The sequence below is a fragment of the Rhinoraja longicauda genome, chromosome 30 (genome assembly GCF_053455715.1).
Source record: "Rhinoraja longicauda isolate Sanriku21f chromosome 30, sRhiLon1.1, whole genome shotgun sequence".
NCBI lineage: Eukaryota > Metazoa > Chordata > Chondrichthyes > Rajiformes > Arhynchobatidae > Rhinoraja > Rhinoraja longicauda.
The window spans coordinates 16,449,249-16,469,786 of NC_135982.1; the positions used below are offsets into that span (position 1 = coordinate 16,449,249).

The window sequence follows — 20,538 nt, forward strand, 5'->3', positions numbered from 1 at the left end:
TGCCCAGTCCATCACCGACCATCGAAGGGATTTATCACTGCCTCAAAAACGCAGCCAGCATCATGGGAGACCCTCACCACCCTGGCCACACACTCATTTCACCACTGCCATCGGGAAGAAGGTACAGGAGCCTGAAAGCTGTAACGTCCAGGTTCAGAAACAGCTTCTTTCCTACAGCCATCAGGCTATTAAACACTATAACCTCAAATAAGCCCTGAACTACAATAGACTATTTATTATTATTAATTATTACTGCACAACTAAATTACTATTAAACTCTGCTTTCTTCCCTTCAGTCGATTTCTTATCAATTCCAACCATGACTGATTTTTCCGTGGGCTTCAATCTGACTAACTAGCTTTTCATCTGACAACCCTTACGTGACATCTATCACATTATCCTCATCAACCTTCCCTCCCCCACTAAAATAAAAATGGGGATAAATAGGTGACGTGTCGGGTCAGGTCTTTCCCCACTAAACTCTACCCGCATAAGCTCCCCTTTAAAGGCAACTCGTTGTCCCATTAAAAGAAAACGCACTGTCCTATTAGTTCTCCCTGTCATTCTTTGATTTCACTATTCCTGTGCCACATTGCCTGTCCTTCCTTTATTCTAGATTTCAGTTTCAGATTGGTACTTGCCCTTTTCTATTACTACACAATATACTGATGCTCTGGTCACCACTATGTTTCTTCACCTTCACTTTGTTAACTTTTGGAGATATTTGGATAGGTACATGGACAAGATGCGTTTCGGGAGTAATGGGCCAAACGCAGGCAGGTGGGATCGGGCATCTTGGTTGGCGTGGGTAAGTTGGGCCGAAGGGCCTGTTTCCACGCTGTACGACACTGTAACTTGGCCCACCTCACTGCCCAGAATCAGTTCCTTAATCAGTTTGTCTCTTTCCTCATTGTGGCAGAAACACTGGGGTACAAAATTATTTGTGTATCAAATGCACAACACCTTACTTTTTTCACCTAGACTAATCGGTCACAACTGCAATGCTTAGTACTAACGCGATAGTACTACAAAGGAACAACTTTCACATTCAGAGTTGCCTTGGTGTGAACGATTAAAAACGCAAGTATAATTCAAATACATCTCAAGGTTCGTACCTAATGAATTAACAAACTGTCTACCCATATAAGAGTCTGACTCCCCAACCTTGTGTCATCTGATCTGGATGAAAGATAATAAACTGTTATTAATCCCTCACAAGGATGAATAAATAATTCCGACAATATTGAAAATTCATCTTGAAATTGCGTACTAATAATGTACAAAATGTTCCTTCGTACTAAGGCAATTAATTAGTTTTGACATGTTTTTTGTACTTGGCAGACTTCTAGCAAGACTGATCATTTCTGCTCTTCTCCCAGCACACCAAATTCCATGTCCCAAAAATCCCACGAGGATACCACTGAGCTGAATCAGGACTGGATTGCTTTCACTAGATTTTTCTCAAAATAAACACAAAAGCCACTCACACACTCCACCTACTGGCAGAATAGAAGAGTTCATGAGAAGATAATAAAATAAGCAGTAAATAGTGCTTATCTTTGCTAAATATAGTTCCCTCATCCCACGAACATGGCAAATGCATACACAAAGGAAGATTAATATGAGACTTCGTAGGCAAGATAAAAGACAAGCAAAATGTACTTTTAGTATAAGAAAATAACTGCAGATGCTGGTACAAATCGAAGGTATTTAGTCACAAAATGCTGGAGTAACTCCGCAGGTCAGGCAGCATCTCGGGAGAGAAGGAATGGGTGATGTTTCGGGTCGAGACCCTTCTTCAGACTCCGGTCAGACTCCAGACTCAGTCTGAAGAAGGGTCTCGACCCGATACGTCACCCATTCCTTCTGTCCCGAGATGCTGCCTGACCTGCTGAGTTACTCCAGCATTTTGTGAATAAATAATAATAATAATAATAATAATGCATTACATTTATATAGTGCTTTTCAAACACTCAAAGACGCTTTACAGGGATTACTAGAACATAGAGAAGAAAATAAATAGATAAATAAGTAAACAAACAGAAAAAGGAGACAGAAGGTGAGGTGACGGTCAGTGGTTGAAGGCAGTGCTGAACAGGTGAGACTTCAGTGATGTTTTGAATGTGGTGAGTGAGGAGGAGTCTCTGACGGTTTGGGGTAGTGAGTTCCAGAGGATGGGAGCAGCGATGGAGAAAGCCCTGTCCCCCCAGGATCTGAGTTTGGTCCGGATGGGGGGGGGGGGGGGGGGGGGAGGTTGGCAGCAGCAGAGCGGAGGGTGCAGGTGGGAGTGTGCCTGTGGAGGAGGTCAGTCAGGTAGGATGGGGCCAGGTTATGGAGGGCTTTGTAGGTCATGAGGAGGATTTTGTACTGGATTCTCTGGGGGATGGGGGAGCCAGTGGAGCTTGTTATGGACGGGGGTGATATGGTCACGGATCGGGGAGTGGGTGAGTAGACGGGCAGCGGAGTTTTGAATGTATTGAAGTTTACTGATGATTTTTGAGGGTGAGCCATAGAGGAGGCTGTTGCAGTAGTCCAGACGGGAGGTGATGAAGGCGTGGATGAGGGTTTCTGCAGCTGTGGAGGAGAGGGATGGACGGAGACGGGCGATGTTTTTGAGGTGGAAGAAGGCTGTCTTTGTGATGTGTTTGATGTGTTTGTCGAAGGAGAGGGTTTGATCAAAGATGATTCCAAGATTCCGGATGTGAGGGGAGGTGGATACTGGGAGACCATCAATATTGAGGATGAAGTTTTGGGTGGATTTGGTGAGCGTTTTTGGACCAATGATGATGATTTCAGATTTGTTGCAGTTGAGTTTGAGGAAATTTGATTGAAGCCAAGATTTTATTTCAGTGATGCAGTTTGTCAGTGTAGAGTGTGTGGTGGTGGAGATTGACTTGGTGGAGATGAGGAGCTGGATATCATCGGCGAAGCAGTGGAAGTTGAGACCATGACGGCGGATTAATTGACCAAGGGGGAACAGGTAGAGGATACCTTCAAAATGTTCTTTTATGTCATTTTGTACTTTTGTTTTACAGGACAGAGCAAGAATATCAATGTTTACTGTAAATGTGCTATTTTTGGGGGTTGCTTGTTCAGTCTAATGCAAAGCATAGAGTGTGAAATTCATACAGACTAGCAAACAGTACTATTTTTTAAATTCTACCTGTATCAGCATTTTGCGAAGAAAAGGCATCACAAAAGCAGGATTCATGCTGCTCAATCTACCAATGGTGCAGATGGCAAGCTCTCGGATTTCAAACACTTCATCATTCAGTGCCACAAAAAGAGCTTGCAGATTCTCAGCCTGGGCTAAATGGGCATCAAAACGTTCATCCAAAGACGCCAACACACAATAACGAATATCAGGATCTGAATAAACAGGGACAAACAAAATTCGCCATAAATTTAGAAACATTAGAATTTAGAACCACTAGTTTGCATTCTACTATTTGCTAATTAAGTATTACAAAACAGAACCAATTTACTTTTTAATAACAGAATATCCCATTAGGCAAAATAATGGAAGAGAGGTTTCTACAGTTAAATCATTATTACTTAAATGACATTATTACTTAACGCCTTGTTGAACTTTGAGAAAAATATCCTCATGCAGTTTTACTTTCTTTCACAATAAAGAAGTTTATAAAAAAAAGGTAAACACCGATCAATTTGCAAAACTATTTTAATTTGAACTGTAACAAAATACTATGCAGTGGGTTCAAAGGTGTCTACAGATAAGCTTCAGTAGTAGGTCTTATCATAGAGTGAAATGGGATTCCAGGAAGATTAGTGCAGACATTTAAAAGATACAAATCTAAAATGAGCAAAGATGTAGTTTTCAGTCAACGCTCATTTAATACAAATGCTTATTTTACCAATTAAGCTTTATTAGTTTGGCCTAAGCACATGATTCACTTTGTCAATTACCCATAGCAATTGCAATCATGGTGCCAACCCGAATAGAGTCCTAAGCTTTTGACAATGTATGCTTTAAAAAAACCCACAAGTACTGTGATTAAATTACACAAGCTGAAGTGCTTTCATCATTTTTTCACTCAGTAAACCAAATAGTCTTACCCCCCCTAGCAGGTCAAATTCTGAACAATTACCTGGATCCGTAATTCCTACAATGAGGAGTTTGCTAAGCACATCTGCCACAACCTGAACAGCTGTCTGGCTGACAACATGGCCATGTCCACTGATAAGATGGACTGACGGAGTTAGGAGTCGTGAACAAGTTCTGGCTGCCTCCATTCGAATCTCTTTGTGCTCACTGTTGAGGAAGTGGTCTGCACAGTGTCTGACAAACTGGGTCAGAGAATGGCCTGCATTAACATGGAACAAAAATAAGTCCACATTTAGGTACATAAGGCATATGTTAAAAATCCAATAACATTTGGTATTTCAGTGTGTGTGTGTGTGTGTGTGTGTGTGTGTGTGTGTGTGTGTGTGTGTGTGCGCGCGCGCATATATATACACATACACACCCATATATATGTATATACACACACATATATATACACACACATACACATATATATATACATATATATGTGTGTGTGTATATATATATATATATATATATATATATGTGGTATATACACACATACATATATGTATATTAAAAAATTATATAGTCCATGTTATTTTCTAGCTTAATTTTCTAGAATTTTCTCATGCAGTTTAGACTTGTTAATCATATTCTATTTACAACTGATATAAAAAAAGTTCTGGAAGACAATAAATATCGACAAGTCCACAAAACTGTTTAAGTTGGACTGTGACTCCTGCTCTAATCTGGATCAATAAATCCTCCAAAGTGCAGCAAAACATCAGACCCGGAAGTATAAATTGAAACATTATTGTTTCGTACATTCTAAAGACCACCAATAAATTTTGACATTAAAAAATTTGATCGTCATTATTATTTTTTTTAAAAGCAAGAGGAGAAAATAAGGTAGCTAAATAAAATTAATTTAAACTGAGACGACACCTGCCCTTAAATCCACTATCTTCTCACAATGCAGTGTCCCAGATAGTCCTTTCGGGTGAAAAAAACTTGCGTGTCATTAAACTTTGTGTGCAAAATCATCTCTACAATACATAAACCTCTGAACAATCTATGTAGGATCGTGCACTTCCAATCACTTGTCACTGTAATGTTCTGACCTGTGACTATATCCTCTTCATCCTCAGCCACAAAACACCACAGTCAAATGGAAACTTGAGAAAAGCACCTGTTTTTTGGATTCATTATTTTGCAAACATTCACATGTCAGAATAAACTTCAACCCTTTCAGATCATACTCCCCACTTCTCCACACTGCTACGTTGTCAGAATCAGTGGCTACCTCAATGCCTCTGATGATGGGATCTACTGCTTCCTTGGACCAATCGTTTGTTTCTTTTTCTCTGCTCGTTACCGCTTCCTCTTGCTTTGCATTATTTGTTTATCATTTAAACAATTCATCCTCCCATTCCACTTTTTTCTTCTTCTAATTTTCCCTTCCCATAGATTTGCGGAACTGAATTATGAGGAGCCTCCAGCTTTCTGCCATTCCAAAGTCGTGAATCAACATTGACCCAATTCCACCAAGAGACAGGTGCTGCAGTCTCTGTCATTCCACTCCTTTGCTGGATTCCATATGGAATCCACCAGTGGAGTTTGGTCTTCTGAAATATGCCTCTCACAACCGACACCAACCGTATCTTGTGCAGGATTGGTGACCACATTCTTTTTAAATGAGGTTTCTCCATTGGATAATGAAGTATTTTTAATGAAAATGCTATTGATTTGCAAGCATTTGAATGTGTTTTGAATAACTTTATTCTTTTAGCTGTTATACTTTTAACAATGTAGATTAGTCTTAATAGCTTTCAGATGCCTCAAAGTATTAAGCTCATTTTAAAAAAAAGCCTTCTAGCTTTCACAGAAACTGAAGCTCGATCCCCTGCTTTCCTTCCTTTCAAAAGCTGTCATGGCATTCCCAGGGATGGGCCTCAGCAGAACGCCATCTGAAGCCTAACTAAACTTCACCTCGATGTGCACGTTCACTAGATTGGTTCTGGTCACAGAGTTCATCCAAGTCCATTCAGGTTGGGCAGATTTAGCACAATCCAGCCCTTAAATATTTACAGCACTAAAGGAGGCAATTTGATCATCCCTGCAAACAAAAAAAGGAACTACCTGGGTCAATCTCACTCCCCGCTCTTGAAACATAGCTAAGACGTTAACTAGTCCTCATCCAGAAATCTTTCAAATGTGGCATGTGTTTCTGCACCTTTCCAGAAGGGTCTCGACCCGAAATGTTACCTATTCCTTTTCTCCAGCTGACCAGTCTATCTTCGTTGTAAACCAGTATCTGAAGTTCCTTCCTACACATATTTTTCAAACTTGTTTTGTCTAACCTTTTACTTGATGTAGTGCAAGGTCATCGACCTGAAATATTACTCCTTTTCTCTCTCCACATGCTGCCAGAGCTGCTGAATATTTTCAGTTTCATTCATTAAAAATGACCACCTAAACCAAGGACCACATAAGCCATGCCTTACCCTCAAATTCAAAGTTGCCTAAGGTACGAAGTGCAAGGGTTATGCATCCAACGTCGCTTGCTTCAGGGATATTCATCAAGCTGGGGGAAGCAAGCTGTTGGGCTAAACTCTTGGGCATGCCTGGATGTCGAAGGGGCTTATGCATCAGCACTAGTGACAACATCTTCAGTAAGCCATCTTGAATATCCTTCTTCAGTTGTGGTATTTGTCGACTCAGATCATGCAGGACAGCTGTCAAAGCAGGACTTTAAAGCAGAAACAGTTAAATTACTGGAATGGGCTTGAACACTGGAAGTGAATAAACTAATGCTGCCAAAGGGCAAATAAAGACAGGAAATACAGGAATGATTTGATGGGAGAGCCATCAACCTAAAAAGAATAATTCCATTTCCCTTTCCACAGATACCGTCTGATCTGCTGAGTATTTCCAGCATTTGCTGTTTTTATTTCACATATCTCAGCACATGCAGGTTTTTGATTTTCAATTCCAATGGTCAACGTAGCTGTCGGCAGCTACTTTATACATTACAAGCTATCAAGTAATAGACACAAAATGCTGGAGCATCTCAGCGGGACAGGCAGCATCTCTGGAGAGATCCGAAACGTCACCCATTCCTTCTCTCCAGAGATGCTGCCTGTCCCACTGAGTTACTCCAGCGTTTTGTGTCTATCTTCGTTTTAAAACAGCATCTGCAGTTCCTTCCAACACACGCTAAACAGTATCTGACTCCTTGGTTATTGATACTGTTTTCTCCCTCTATAATAATAATCATCACAAAAATCACCTGCTAAAAGCTTGTCAAATATTATCACTGGGTTGACCCTGCACACTTAAATTGATCTGTGACCAAATGCATTTTTTTAATCTCCAAATATTGCCGTCAGATGTTCGATAAAGCATTCTCATCATCTCCTATACATTTAACAGGTTTTCCTTGGAACTCCTCATCCCAAAGTCCTCAAATATATAATTTGTATTCAAGTGATGAAAGTAACTTCACATAATGCAAATATAAAATCTCCTGTCCTTACCGGATGATAATCTATGTATTTTTGCTGAATTTTTTAATAACATAATTAAAAATAAATTGAAAATGCTAAACTTGAATCAATCCAAATTAAAATTATCCAAGTAAATAAACAGTTACTGTGTAAGTGATTCAGTACCTGAGTCCCACGGCAAGCATCTGCTCCAGTAGTTCCTTAATATCTTGCTGGATAACTGGTCCGATGGCTCGAGCTATCATACAGATACAAGTGAAAACAGTCGCATCCACTTGAACAGCTTTTTGCCTCCTAGGAAAAATGAGCACAAATTAAGCTGGAAATGTCAATAGTCAATTTATTTGTCACATACACATAAATGTGCAGTGAAATGAAAAATTACCCGCAGTTCAACAATAAGACCAATAAAAATAAGCAATAAAAATATGCAATAACACATACAATCATAAACCAACACCAAACAAAAGAAACATCCATCATTTAAAATGTGTTATTTTAAATTGTTTTTTAACCACATTCTTCTAAGCTAACGCAGATAGAAATAACTAAATACATGACAATAGACATAAAGTTGGCCATACATGGCCAAATCCTGAGCTCCAAGTTTCCACAATCTCTAAAGCTCTACTTAGGTTTCAAAGAATCTTGAAATTTTTCATTTACTCTTTGGGTTTCCAATACATCAAATATCAAAAAGGAAACTGACCAGAAAAGTGCTGCCACTGATCGATGCATTGTTAGAGACAAGGGTAAAAGACTCAAGGATGTGCTCAAAGCCTCATGAAGAAGTGCAACTTCTCCATTGATCCTTCCAGCCCATATCTGCTCAAAGTCACGAAAGAAACCCAAACCAGTTCACAAACCACCCACCGCCTTCCCCATCGGTCACTGTTCGCCCCATTTGCGGGAGCGCCTGCAGTTTTCACGGTGGACTCATTGGCCAACCTCGGTGTAAACCAGTGGAGGCAAGTCATTCTCAATCCCAAGGGACTGCCTAAAATGGAAGTCAAGGAAACATTTGCAGATGCATTGCTTAGCCTTGGAATTGAGACCATGTGTAAGCCTATTCGTGAGTCTTCAATTCCTTCTCAACCAAACAGATAGCAAAAATATAACGCTGTAGAATTTAAGTGAAATATTTAACACAAGTCAACTCATTTGGCCCGCTATTACTTGTGTGCAAAGTCCTTTGGTGGGAGGGCTCCTTTTAAAATTTCCAGGATTTTCTGCAAGAAGGGATTAATTTCCACTCTTACAGCCACCACGAGTAGACCCAAGGCTTGGAACGCAGCAGCACGCTCTTTTTCTTTCTTAAGACAGCCCATTAGATGGTTTACGGAGTCATTAAGATGTTGTTCTACAGAAGTAAGAATGTATGCGAGTCAATAGTGAATATACAAACAGCACTGCATGAAATAAAAATCATCTTACATTAAAATAAAACAATTGTTTTAATGAATATGTTTATTATATTTACTAAGTGAATATAATGTTTTAAAAGATAATACTCCCCTCCCTTTTCGAGTTTCATCAACCATTGGCAAGTCATGGACACAGAATCAACTCTTTCAAATTAACCACCAAATATAGAATAACTGCTCAAATCAAACTGTTCTCTGATTTGTATCTCGATAGACAATAGACAATAGGTGCAGGAGGAGGCCATTCGGCCCTTCGAGCCAGCACCGCCATTCAATGTGATCATGGCTGATCATTCTCAATCAGTACCCCGTTCCTGCCTTCTCCCCGTACCCCCTGACTCCGCTATCCTTAAGAGCTCTATCTAGCTCTCTCTTGAATGCATTAAGAGAATTGGCCTCCACTGCCTTCTGAGGCAGAGAATTCCACAGATTCACAACTCTCTGACTGAAAATGTTTTTCCTCATCTCAGTTCTAAATGGCCTACCCCTTATTCTTAAACTGTGGCCCCTTGTTCTGGACTCCCCCAACATTGGGAACATGTTTCCTGCCTCTAACGTGTCCAACCCCTTAATAATCTTATACGTTTCGATAAGATCTCCTCTCATCCTTCGAAATTCCAGTGTATACAAGCCTAGTCGCTCCAGTCTTTCAACATATGATAGTCCCGCCATTCCGGGAATTAACCTAGTAAACCTACGCTGCACGCTCTCAATAGCAAGAATATCCTTCCTCAAATTTGGAGACCAAAACTGCACGCAGTACTCCAGGTGCGGTCTCACTAGGGCCCTGTACAACTGCAGAAGGACCTCTTTGCTCCTATACTTAACTCCTCTTGTTATGAAAGCCAACATTCCATTGGCTTTCTTCACTGCCTGCTGTACCTGCATGCTTTCAGTGACTGATGCACTAGGACACCCAGATCTCGTTGTACGTTCCCTGTTCCTAACTTGACACCATTCAGATAATACTCTGCCTTCCTATTCTCACCACCAAAGTGGATAACCTCACACTTATCCACATTAAACTGCATCTGCCATGCATCCGCCCACTCACACAACCTGTCCAAGTCACCCTGCAACCTCATAGCATCTTCCTCACAGTTCACACTACCACCCAGCGTTGTATCATCTGCAAATTTGCTAATGGTATATTTAATCCCTTCATCCAAGTCATTAATGTATATATCTCTTCCTCAGTATACACTTCCCTATCTTAACAGAAAGGAATTACTCGCATTGGACGCATTACATTCTAGCTTCAACATCAATGAAGCATATTCCTACAATTTTGTAGCATAGAGTCAAATCAGACTATCGTGCTTGCCGAGACTAACTGAAAGAGTTCCCTTGATTAGTATCATTCTCCTACTCTTCCTCTATTGCCTTTCAATTGTTTTCATTTTAAACAGTGAATCAATTCCCTTTTGAAAGTAACTACTGGTTCTGCTTCCACTACCCCTTCAGACAAGACATTCCAAAATAGAAAACTTTCAGCCAATTTTCAGCCGAACTTTCATCCATGCCGACCAAGCTGCCTAACCCAGCAAGCCCATTAGCCTCTACCTGGCCCATATCTTTCCAAACCCTTCCTATCCTGTCCCTGTCCAATTGACATTGAAATATCGTAATTCTGCCTTCCTCTATCACTTCCTCTGGCAGCCTGTTCCATATATGCAACACACTCTGAGCGATAGTTGCCTCTCAGGTCCTTTTTAAATCTTTCCCCTCTCACCTTGAACCCGTGTCATCTAGTTTTAGACTCTCCTATCCTGAGGAAAAGACTGCAGCTATTCATCTTATTTACACCCCTGATGACTTTATAAATCTCTATAAGATCACCCCTCAGTCTCCTAAGCTCCAAAGAAAAGAGACCCGGCCTATCCAGTCTCTTTACAACTCAAATCCTCCAAACCTACTATAACATCCTTTAAACTTTGTTTGTACCCTTTTCAGTTTAATGATATCCTTCCTGTTGCTGGGCAACCAGGACTGTACATGGCATTCCAAATGTGGCTGTACCAATGTCTTGTAAATGCAGCTGTGTTACCAACTCCTGTGCTCAATGCCTTTGCCGATGAAGGCAAGCGAGTCAAACACCTTCTTCACCACCCCATCTACCTATGTCTCTACTTTCATGGAACTATATACTGGCACCCCGAGATCTCTCTGTTGTACAACACTCCCCGGGACCCTACCATTTGTTATGCAAACCCTGCAAAAATACAACAGCTCACAGTTATCTGAATTAAACTCCATCTGTTGAATTGTTGGGGGAGTCCAGAACCAGGGGCCACAGTTTAAGTATAAGGGGTAGGCCATTTAGAACAGAGATGAGGAAAAACTTTTTCAGTCAGAGAGTTATAAATCTGTGGAATTCACTGCCTCAGTGGAGGCCAATTCTCTGAATGCATTCAAGAGAGAGCTAGATAGAGCTCTTAAGGATGGCAGAGTCAGGGGGTAGAGTAGAGGGCACATCCGTGATCACATTGAATGGTGGTGTTGGCTCGAGGGGCCGAATGGCCTACTCCTGCACCTATTGTCTATTCCTCGGCCCATTGATCCAGTTGATCAAGATCCCGTTGTAATCTTAGTTAACCATCTTCACTGTTCACTACATAAATGCCAGTTGTTGGTGTTATTATTAATTTATAGGCTTACAATAAAAGCCTAAAGATGACCTCATTGAGATAATGATCAAGTAATGAATGGTGTAGGAAAATAACTGCAGATGCTGGTACAAATCGAAGGTATCACAAAATACTGGACAAAATGTTTATCACAAAACTCAGCGGGTCAGGCAGCATCTCAGGAGAGAATGGGTGACATTTCGGAACGAGACCCTTCTTCAGAGGAATGAATGGCACCATTCATTGGCATCATAATGCGAACACTATGAAGAAAGATTCAAGCTGTAGATCAAGTATGAGCAGCTGTAACAACAGATAGTGTTACATTCTGACATGACCAACAAGTGACCCTGTCTTTTTATTTCAAGTACCAACATTTCCAGCACTTTCACTAATACCATATACAGACAATCTCTGCCCAAAGTAACATGCAAAATATTGGAACAACTATCAATTTCACCTGGCTCACCTGTAAACAAGTGGGGCTGGAAAGCAGCAAGGCGGGGAATCAAGTTTAAGATTGCCATTTGAATGAGTGGATTTTTACTACTGCGATACTTCAGCACCCATCTAGTCACCTGCACAAAGATCATAGAACGTAAAATTCATCCACCAGATCTGAAGTTCAACTTATACATAAGCACATCTTCTGCTGATATTGGCTAAGGTGAAATCAAGACAAGATACAGAATACAAAGGATGTCATGAAAAGCAATGACTAGATTCAACCCTCAAACTTTAGCACCAAACAAGACAGATTGTGTGCGGATGAGATCTGAAAGAATCTCAATGGAATAGTCAAGCATTGGCTCTGGTAGTCGAATTTTTGTAAAGAGGTAGGAAATCAGAGGGAAAAAAAAGCAAATTGGAATAACGTTGCTCGCCTATTCATGCTTTGCAAAGCTTATTACATCTTAACCATATAATCAACCTCAATTAACAAATGCAGAATAATGAAATAAATGGTAGAATGCAGCAATGCTTGAAGAGTGTGGTTCTGCAAAGTAAAATTACACAGCAGTGTACAAATGTCTTGACAAATTAAAAAGTTCTGGCACGCCCTTATAGTTGTTACAAGGAAGTGTTCTGATCCGGAGATCAAACATTGATTCTGTTGAATCCGAGTGACCTTTCCCAGCATGTTGACGTATTGGTAATAACGCCATTGTTTGTCTTTGAAGATAATCAGAGAATAAAGTTCAATACAATTTAAAGAGGGCTTTCTATTGCTTTTAGATTATTTGGCTGTGCTGTTACTCACGTTGTATCGCAGGTCCATGTGTGACAACACTTTGTACGTGACAATTATAATTCATGCAGGGGACTAACACTTTGTATGGAAGACAAGGCCAGTTCTCCACTAATTAAATTATTTGACATGCTTTCTGTAACCAATTTAGTTATGGTTTCACTTATGGCTTTATGGAAAACGTTTTTAAAATATATACAAGACAAAAAGCCAAACCTCCTTCATCTCATCATATTTTGTGATATGTGGTCTTCCCTATTTGTTGCCAATGTGCCACCAAAATCAAATTTGAACTTGCTTGAATTATTCCAATAAAGGTGAAAATCAGAGCACAAAATAAAGCCAAAGGCCCAATATTTAAAATAGAAACAAGAACCCCATTTTTTTTTAAATTCTTCTGAAATCCTGGAACAGAGAATGCTCAAAAGAAAATTTGAACCTATTCAGCACCAAAAACCAGTGACTAAAGCTGGTGACAATAGACAATAGGTGCAGGAGTAGGCCATTCGGCCCTTCGAGCCAGCACCGCCATTCAATGTGATCATGGCTGATCATTCACAATCAGTACCCCGTTCCTGCCTTCTCGCTATACCCCCTGACTCCCTGGACTACCACCTCCTTGCAGGTTAGAAGGAATACTTCCTATTTTTCAGAAATTAAAAATAATAAATATCAAAAATCAATCCCCAAGCCAAAGCCTATCAAAAAAGCTGTGTCATCACATTAAACTCGGAATTTGTCCTTTTTTGGATCTCACGTTCGTTTAAAATGGTCCACTAAAGCACAGCATAAGAATAAGAAATAAAACAATTAAAACCTTTCCCATAATTACAGATGTCCTACATGCCCTGACGAGCATCTCAAGATCTTAACTTTTGAACCAGAGACACGAGTAGAATTGAAAGGCGGCACCCATGGAATTTAAATTCAAGTTATGTATCACTAATGACAAATATGTAACCATCAGATTCCAATTTAATCTGGGCCACTGAAGTGTGAACAGTAAATGCTGAAGATACTCAGCACTAGAAAGGAAGCAAAAACTACTACTAAATGTTTTACCAATCCCAACCGGTAATTTGGGGAAACCACAAAGGAGTATGGCTAATTGGATACCTTTCTAACTGATATGATGGTCAAAATAAATGAGAAATGTATTGAATTGGAAGGTCGCCAGAGAAGACAGAATTTAAGAATTGCAGGTATCCCAGAAGGGGAAGAGAAAGATCAAGATATCCGAGAATTCACTGCAAATTTACTGCAAAAAGTTTTATCTCTGGACCAAAAGCCTCAACTAGCCCGAGCACATAGAGTGATGAGACGCCAGACAAGAGTAGGCGCACCCCCAAGACAAATGATAATAAAATTACAAAACGACTATGTTGTGGAGGAGATAATGCAAAAAGCATCAAGAAACAGAAAGCTTGATTTTAAGGGTCACAGTATCAGCATTTACCGAGATTATCCAGCAGAGGTTGCAAGGAAACGAAAAGCATTCAACGAGTCCAAAAGTATTCTGAGGGAAGTGGAGGATTTGAAATATGGTGTGAGTTATCCTGCTACCTTAAGAGTTACTTATGACAGGAAGGAATACTTTTTCTCCGACCCTGTGAAAGCATTGGACTTTGCCAAGAAGTTTAGGTCATGAGAAGATGCCTGATCCCTCATCATGAATAAATGACTTTGCAGGACTGCATGGAATTGAATTGATGACTAAAGAAGCTGAGAAAGAAGTGGATCGGAAATTCTGCCATGGATACTAATAACTGCGCTACTAATATAATTAACTAATGAATACTAAAATGATACCGCGGTATTTTTAACAATTAGAATCAATAATTATTACTAATGACTAATACTTACTTATAAAGTTACTTATAATGGAATGATTAGAGGTAAATACAGAGCTGGATCTTATATGTTATGTTTGGAAATCTGCTCTCTTTCCTTTCCTGCTAGTAATTTTCATTATCATTTTTACCTTTATTGTTCCTTTAACTCTGGGTTTTATTATTTGTATCATAACTCTTCCGACTATTGGAACTTGATATACCCCCGGTAAAATATTGCTATGGAACACAAGTTCCAAGAAACAAAGGGGCTGGATAAGTTCGAAACATCAACTACGGAAGTCGGTAGATGGGTAGCCATGCTAGTATGGCTAGCACTAACTGCACTAACATTAGATGTAGTTTTTTCCTTCTTTGTGCACAATACTAATTTCTTAATCTATTCTCTTTTTTTTTCTATTACAAACTATCATTATTATTTTCAGTTTGAACGGAGTTATAAATTGGAGCAAAGGAGATATATATGTGAGAGGCATTTAAGAGTCTTAAAATTCATCTATTCAGTGTTCGGGTGCGGGGTCGGGTCTGTTGAACTGAACCATTGGCTCTATTATAGACCCCCATAGACAAAAAATGCAAGATTTAAAAATGAATACGGGGAACGAAGGAATAACGTTTTGCAGTTGGAACGTTAAAGGTATTAATGAACCAATTAAGAGAGGTAAAGTATTAGCACATTTAAAAGCAATTAAAGCTGACGTGATTTTCATCCAAGAAACACATTTAAAAAAAGATGCTGAGCATAGGCTGAAAGCTAAATGGATAGATAAAACATATCATTCTTCTTTTACACATAAATCAAGAGGCGTAGCAATATTATTTCGGAAAGGTACTTTATTCAAACATACATCAACTATAACCGATAAGGATGGCAGATATATTATTGTAATAGGAGAATTAAATGCACAAAAAATGATTTTTGTTAATGTATATGGACCAAACTTTGATAGTCCACTGTTCTTTAAGAAAATATTTAACTGCATTCCGGAAATGGCACAACATAATTTAGTAATTGGAGGAGATTTAAATTGTACTTTAGATTCCTATTTAGACAGATCAACAAGACAAAGGAAAACCAAATCACATTCCAGTGACTTATTAAATGCATATATGGACACTAGTAATATTAAAGATGTTTGGAGAGTGGAAAACCCAACTGGACGAGAATACTCATTTTATTCACCTGTACATAAAACCTATTCAAGAATAGATTATTTTTTGGTCGACGCTAAACTTATCTCACTTACTTATAATTCAAAATACCATAATATTATAATCTCAGATCATGCACCTTTAACATTCATGATTAAATTAAATGGAATGTCCGAGAAACAAGCATATTGGAGATTTAACCCACAAATTGTGAACGAAAAGTCATGCCAGGAATATATTATTAAACAGATTCAAATATTTTTTGAGGCAAATGACAACCCTGACACACCTATTTCTCTTATGTGGGAAACGTTTAAAGCGTATGTTCGAGGTACATTAATTTCTGCTCAAGCTTTTTACAATAAAGAGAACAGGATTAAGCAACAAACATTGGAAAGTGAAATCAAACAACTAGATATTGAAAATGCGAGAATGCCATCTACTCTAAAATATAATAAAATTGCGGTATTGAAATATAAATTAAATAAAATGTATTCAGAACAAGTAATAAAACTCTATCAAAAAACAAAACAATTACATTTTGAATTTGGAGACAAACCACAAAAACTATTAGCACGTCAGTTACGAAAAATGGAAGGGGAAAAAATAATTCATAAAATTAGAACAGAGACAGGAGAATTATTAAAAATGCCCAAGGACATAAATGATAGATTTCTCCAATATTATCAGAGCCTTTATTCAACTAAAACCGTAGCACAATCAGAAGGAATAGCAGACTTTTTAAAAAAATGTAATTTAAAAGGTTTAGATTCAAACGATAGAGAAGTATTAGAAAGGGAGATTACGACAAAGGATATTGAGGAGTCTATTGGTTCTTTAAAAAATGGTAAAGCAGTAGGACCAGATGGTTTAGGCTCCGAATTTTATAAAAAAATTTATGATTTGCTTAGCCCACGTTTACATAGACTGTATGAGTACATATATACTCAACAGAAACTTCCAGACACTCTAAATGAATCTATAATAACACTCATTCCTAAAGCTGATAAAGATCCGGAAGATCCGGGATCATACAGAGCAATTGCACTTTTAAATACAGATCAAAAAATTTTAACTAAAATACTAGCGTATAGATTAAGTACAGTGATGAATAAATTAATACACCCTGACCAAACAGGCTTCATTCAGAAACGATACTCATACTATAATCTAAGAAGATTATTTAATATTATATATTCCAAGAGAATTATTAATGAAGATCTAGCAATAATCTCACTTGATGCTGAAAAAGCATTTGATCAGGTTGAATGGTCTTATTTATTTTCGGTGATGGAAAATATGCAGCTAGGGGAGAAATTCTGTACATGGATAAAACTGTTATATACAAATCCCACGGCCAGAATATTTACAAACCAAAGGTTGTCATCGAAATTTAGCCTATCTAGAGGTTGTAGACAAGGATGCCCGTTATCCCCATTATTATTTGCGCTTGCTATTGAGCCACTGGCAGAAAGAGTTAGGGGGCATCCGGAAATACATGGATATAACACAAAGGACACAGTGAATAAAATTTCTCTATACGCAGATGACGTATTAATTTACATCACAAAACCAGAAATTAGTATTCCAAACCTATTAAAGCTAATAACCCAATTTGGTTCATTTTCAGGATACAGAATAAATTGGAATAAAAGCGAAATTATGCCAATAAGGGAACATAATAAACAGATAATACAACAATTTCCATTTAAAATAGTAAATGAAAAATTTAAATATCTAGGGATCTATGTAACTAAGATATATACATCATTATTTAAAGCAAATTTCCCCCCATTACTGAACAAACTACATAAGAATATTCAATATTGGAAAACACTCCCTATCTCAATGGTTGGCAAAATTAATGCCATAAAAATGATTTTTTTACCGCAAATATTATACCTTTTTCAGACAATTCCGATATATCTGACAAAAAACTTTTTTAAAAAATTGGACTCTATTGTTAATGATTTTATCTGGGATTATAAGAATCATAGGATAAACAAAAGACACTTGTGTAAATCAAAAATAAATGGAGGCCTGGCTTTACCCAATTTTTTGTTTTATTTCTGGGCAGTTAATATTAAAAATATGAATTTCTGGTTGGAAGAAATAGATCATCAACCAGACTGGTTAAAAATGGAAAAGGAAGATTGTTTACCTTTTGATATTGGTTCGATATTATTTGCTACGTCTAAATTAAACAAAAAAATTTATAGGGAAAACCCTATAATATTTAGTGCTACACGAATTTGGAAACAATTAAAAAAGACATTAAAATTAGATAATTTATCACTTTTTCTTCCAATTGTGAATAATCCTTTGTTTAAGCCTTCATGGGTAGACGGGGGTTTTACACAATGGAAGGATTATGGAATTAAAAATATGGGACAACTTTATAAGGAAGGCACCTTTCTGACATTTCAGGAGTTGCAACAGACTTATGGTCTTCGTGGAAATGATTATTTCAGATATCTTCAACTTAGAGATTATGTAAAATCGAACTCCCAAAATTTTCGAATTAGAAATTCAGAAATTCTTGATGAATGTTGGAACAAACATCCTAATACAGAAAAATTAATATCTTATATATATAATATCTTATTAGACAGTGACATTCCCTCCACGGACTTATACAGACAAAAATGGGAAAAAGAATTAAACCAAGTAATTACGAAAGATACTTGGGAAGAAAGTTTGCAACATATACATCAGTGTTCACTAAACGCCAGACATTCTCTAATACAATTTAAAGTAATACATAGGTTACACTATTCAAAAACAAAACTACATAAAATTTTCCAACATATCTCACCTAAATGTGATAAATGTCAACATTTAGAAGCTACATTATTTCATATGTTCGCAAACTGTATAAAAATTAAAAAATTCTGGGTAAATATTTTTAGCATAATATCTAAAGTAACCAGCACACAATTGGACCCAGATCCAAAATTAATTATACTCGGAATATTAGAATTAAATCAAACATTTAGAACAACACAAAGAAACTTTATGGATTATAGTTTAATAACGGGAAAAAAATTAATTCTAAAATTTTGGAAAGGCCCTACGGTCCCCACAATCAAAATGTGGATTATAGAAATGACGGAGACCTTAAACGTGGAAAGAATCAGATTTTCCCTGTTGGACAAACAGGAATTATTCATTGGAATATGGTCTCCTTTTATTGATTACTTAAAGGGTCAGAATGGTTCAGCACAGGAACCTGACTAGCACTCGGACTAAAGAATGGATGAAATGCTACACTTTGAAATGTACGTATATATCTCGAATGAAGTTTTTGTTATTTTAATAAATTTCTCCACTCTTCTTTAACTAACTTTTTCCTTATCCTTACAATTTGTTCTTGTTTTTGTTTTTATTTTGCTTCTCTCTCTTTTCTTTCCTTACTTCATCTATTTCTTTAGTTCTATCTAGTTTTTAAAAAAAAAGGGGACAAAAAGTATTGGAGACAATATAATAATAATTGACAATATTATCAATTTAAAAATGTATGACTGTAAAGATGTACCTATCTCCAATAAAAAATTTATCTCAAAGGATACCTTTCTCAAACAAATGCTACAAGGAAAGTTAGTTAACTGTCCTTCAGTCTTCTTAGTCTGTACCTATGAACACTACTAGCCACATAGCAGGTAAATTTCCACCTTCAATCAAATAAATTACTGGGCAAAACCAAAAGTGCCATAAAGACTGCAAAATGGCTAACTCTAAGTTGGCACGGGTCTATACGAAACCATGTTTCCACTGGTCAATTTGTTGCACTGAGATTACAGTCACATAGCAGACAATGACAATAATACACAATAAAAGCTAACATTTACCTGTTCAAATCGCACCTCCATATGCTCATGGCAGTATCGACTTTCCACCAAGGTTGGCTTGGTGGGAGCGGGAGTAGTTCCAAACACCGAGATGCCTTGGGGTGTGTTATACCCCAGAAGCCCGAGAAGTGCATTTGATTGTTGGGGCTGCACGGACTGAAAAGTTGTGAAGGATGTAATATGCCGGGGCTTAGTTCCAAATCCCATCAGCTCCTTGCAGTATTTATCGTGTACTAATTGCTGCTGAGTGATATCCTCCATCTCCTCTCGCAAGCGCTTTGATCAAAGAAATAAAATCAATAAATAAGTATAGATTAAAGCAGAAAGATGCAACATTTCTTTCAACGTGGAAACAACCTGTTTTTTCGTCCGAAGTTCAAGAGAAGCAAAGGAGAAACATTTTAAATGGGTTACGACCGATCCAACTATTTATCCCCGTTAAGGCCACAATCTTTATCAACGACACAGATGCGAGAAGTAAATTGGCCATTTCTTATGTGAGGTGATCCTTCTGAACCAGAAAATGTTTTTTTTTTAAGATACAGAATTAAAATAATTGTTATTGGAATCATGAGATAAAAATCATTGCTAATACTGCCAATAATATTGGAGGGTCTTCCCTCCACAGTTGCTGCCTGACTCCGAGATCTTCCACCACTATGTTTTTTTGCTCATGGTTCCAGCATCCGCAGTGTCTTGCATCTCCATTAATATTGATCCTGATATATAATCTTAAATGCCCAGCAGGATGGGAGGCATTATCAATGTACGGGTGTCTGGGGTTATGGGGGAAAAGGCGGGAGAATGGGGTTAAGAGGGAGAGATAGATCAGCC

General features: G+C 38.0%; 1 protein-coding gene across 1 annotated transcript in view; it reads right to left on the reverse strand.

The window, feature by feature from the left end:
• mtor (mechanistic target of rapamycin kinase) overlaps positions 1–20,538 on the reverse strand; it is a 234,675-nt gene that overhangs the window by 186,195 nt on the left and 27,942 nt on the right. The window contains exons 7-13 of the mRNA XM_078425527.1: positions 19,705–19,980; positions 12,075–12,183; positions 8,731–8,914; positions 7,720–7,848; positions 6,553–6,797; positions 4,110–4,325; positions 3,164–3,369 (exon numbers count right to left, since the gene is read on the reverse strand). Of these exons, the coding sequence (XP_078281653.1) occupies positions 3,164–3,369; positions 4,110–4,325; positions 6,553–6,797; positions 7,720–7,848; positions 8,731–8,914; positions 12,075–12,183; positions 19,705–19,980 (1,365 nt within the window). The remainder of the gene's footprint in view (positions 1–3,163; positions 3,370–4,109; positions 4,326–6,552; positions 6,798–7,719; positions 7,849–8,730; positions 8,915–12,074; positions 12,184–19,704; positions 19,981–20,538) is intronic.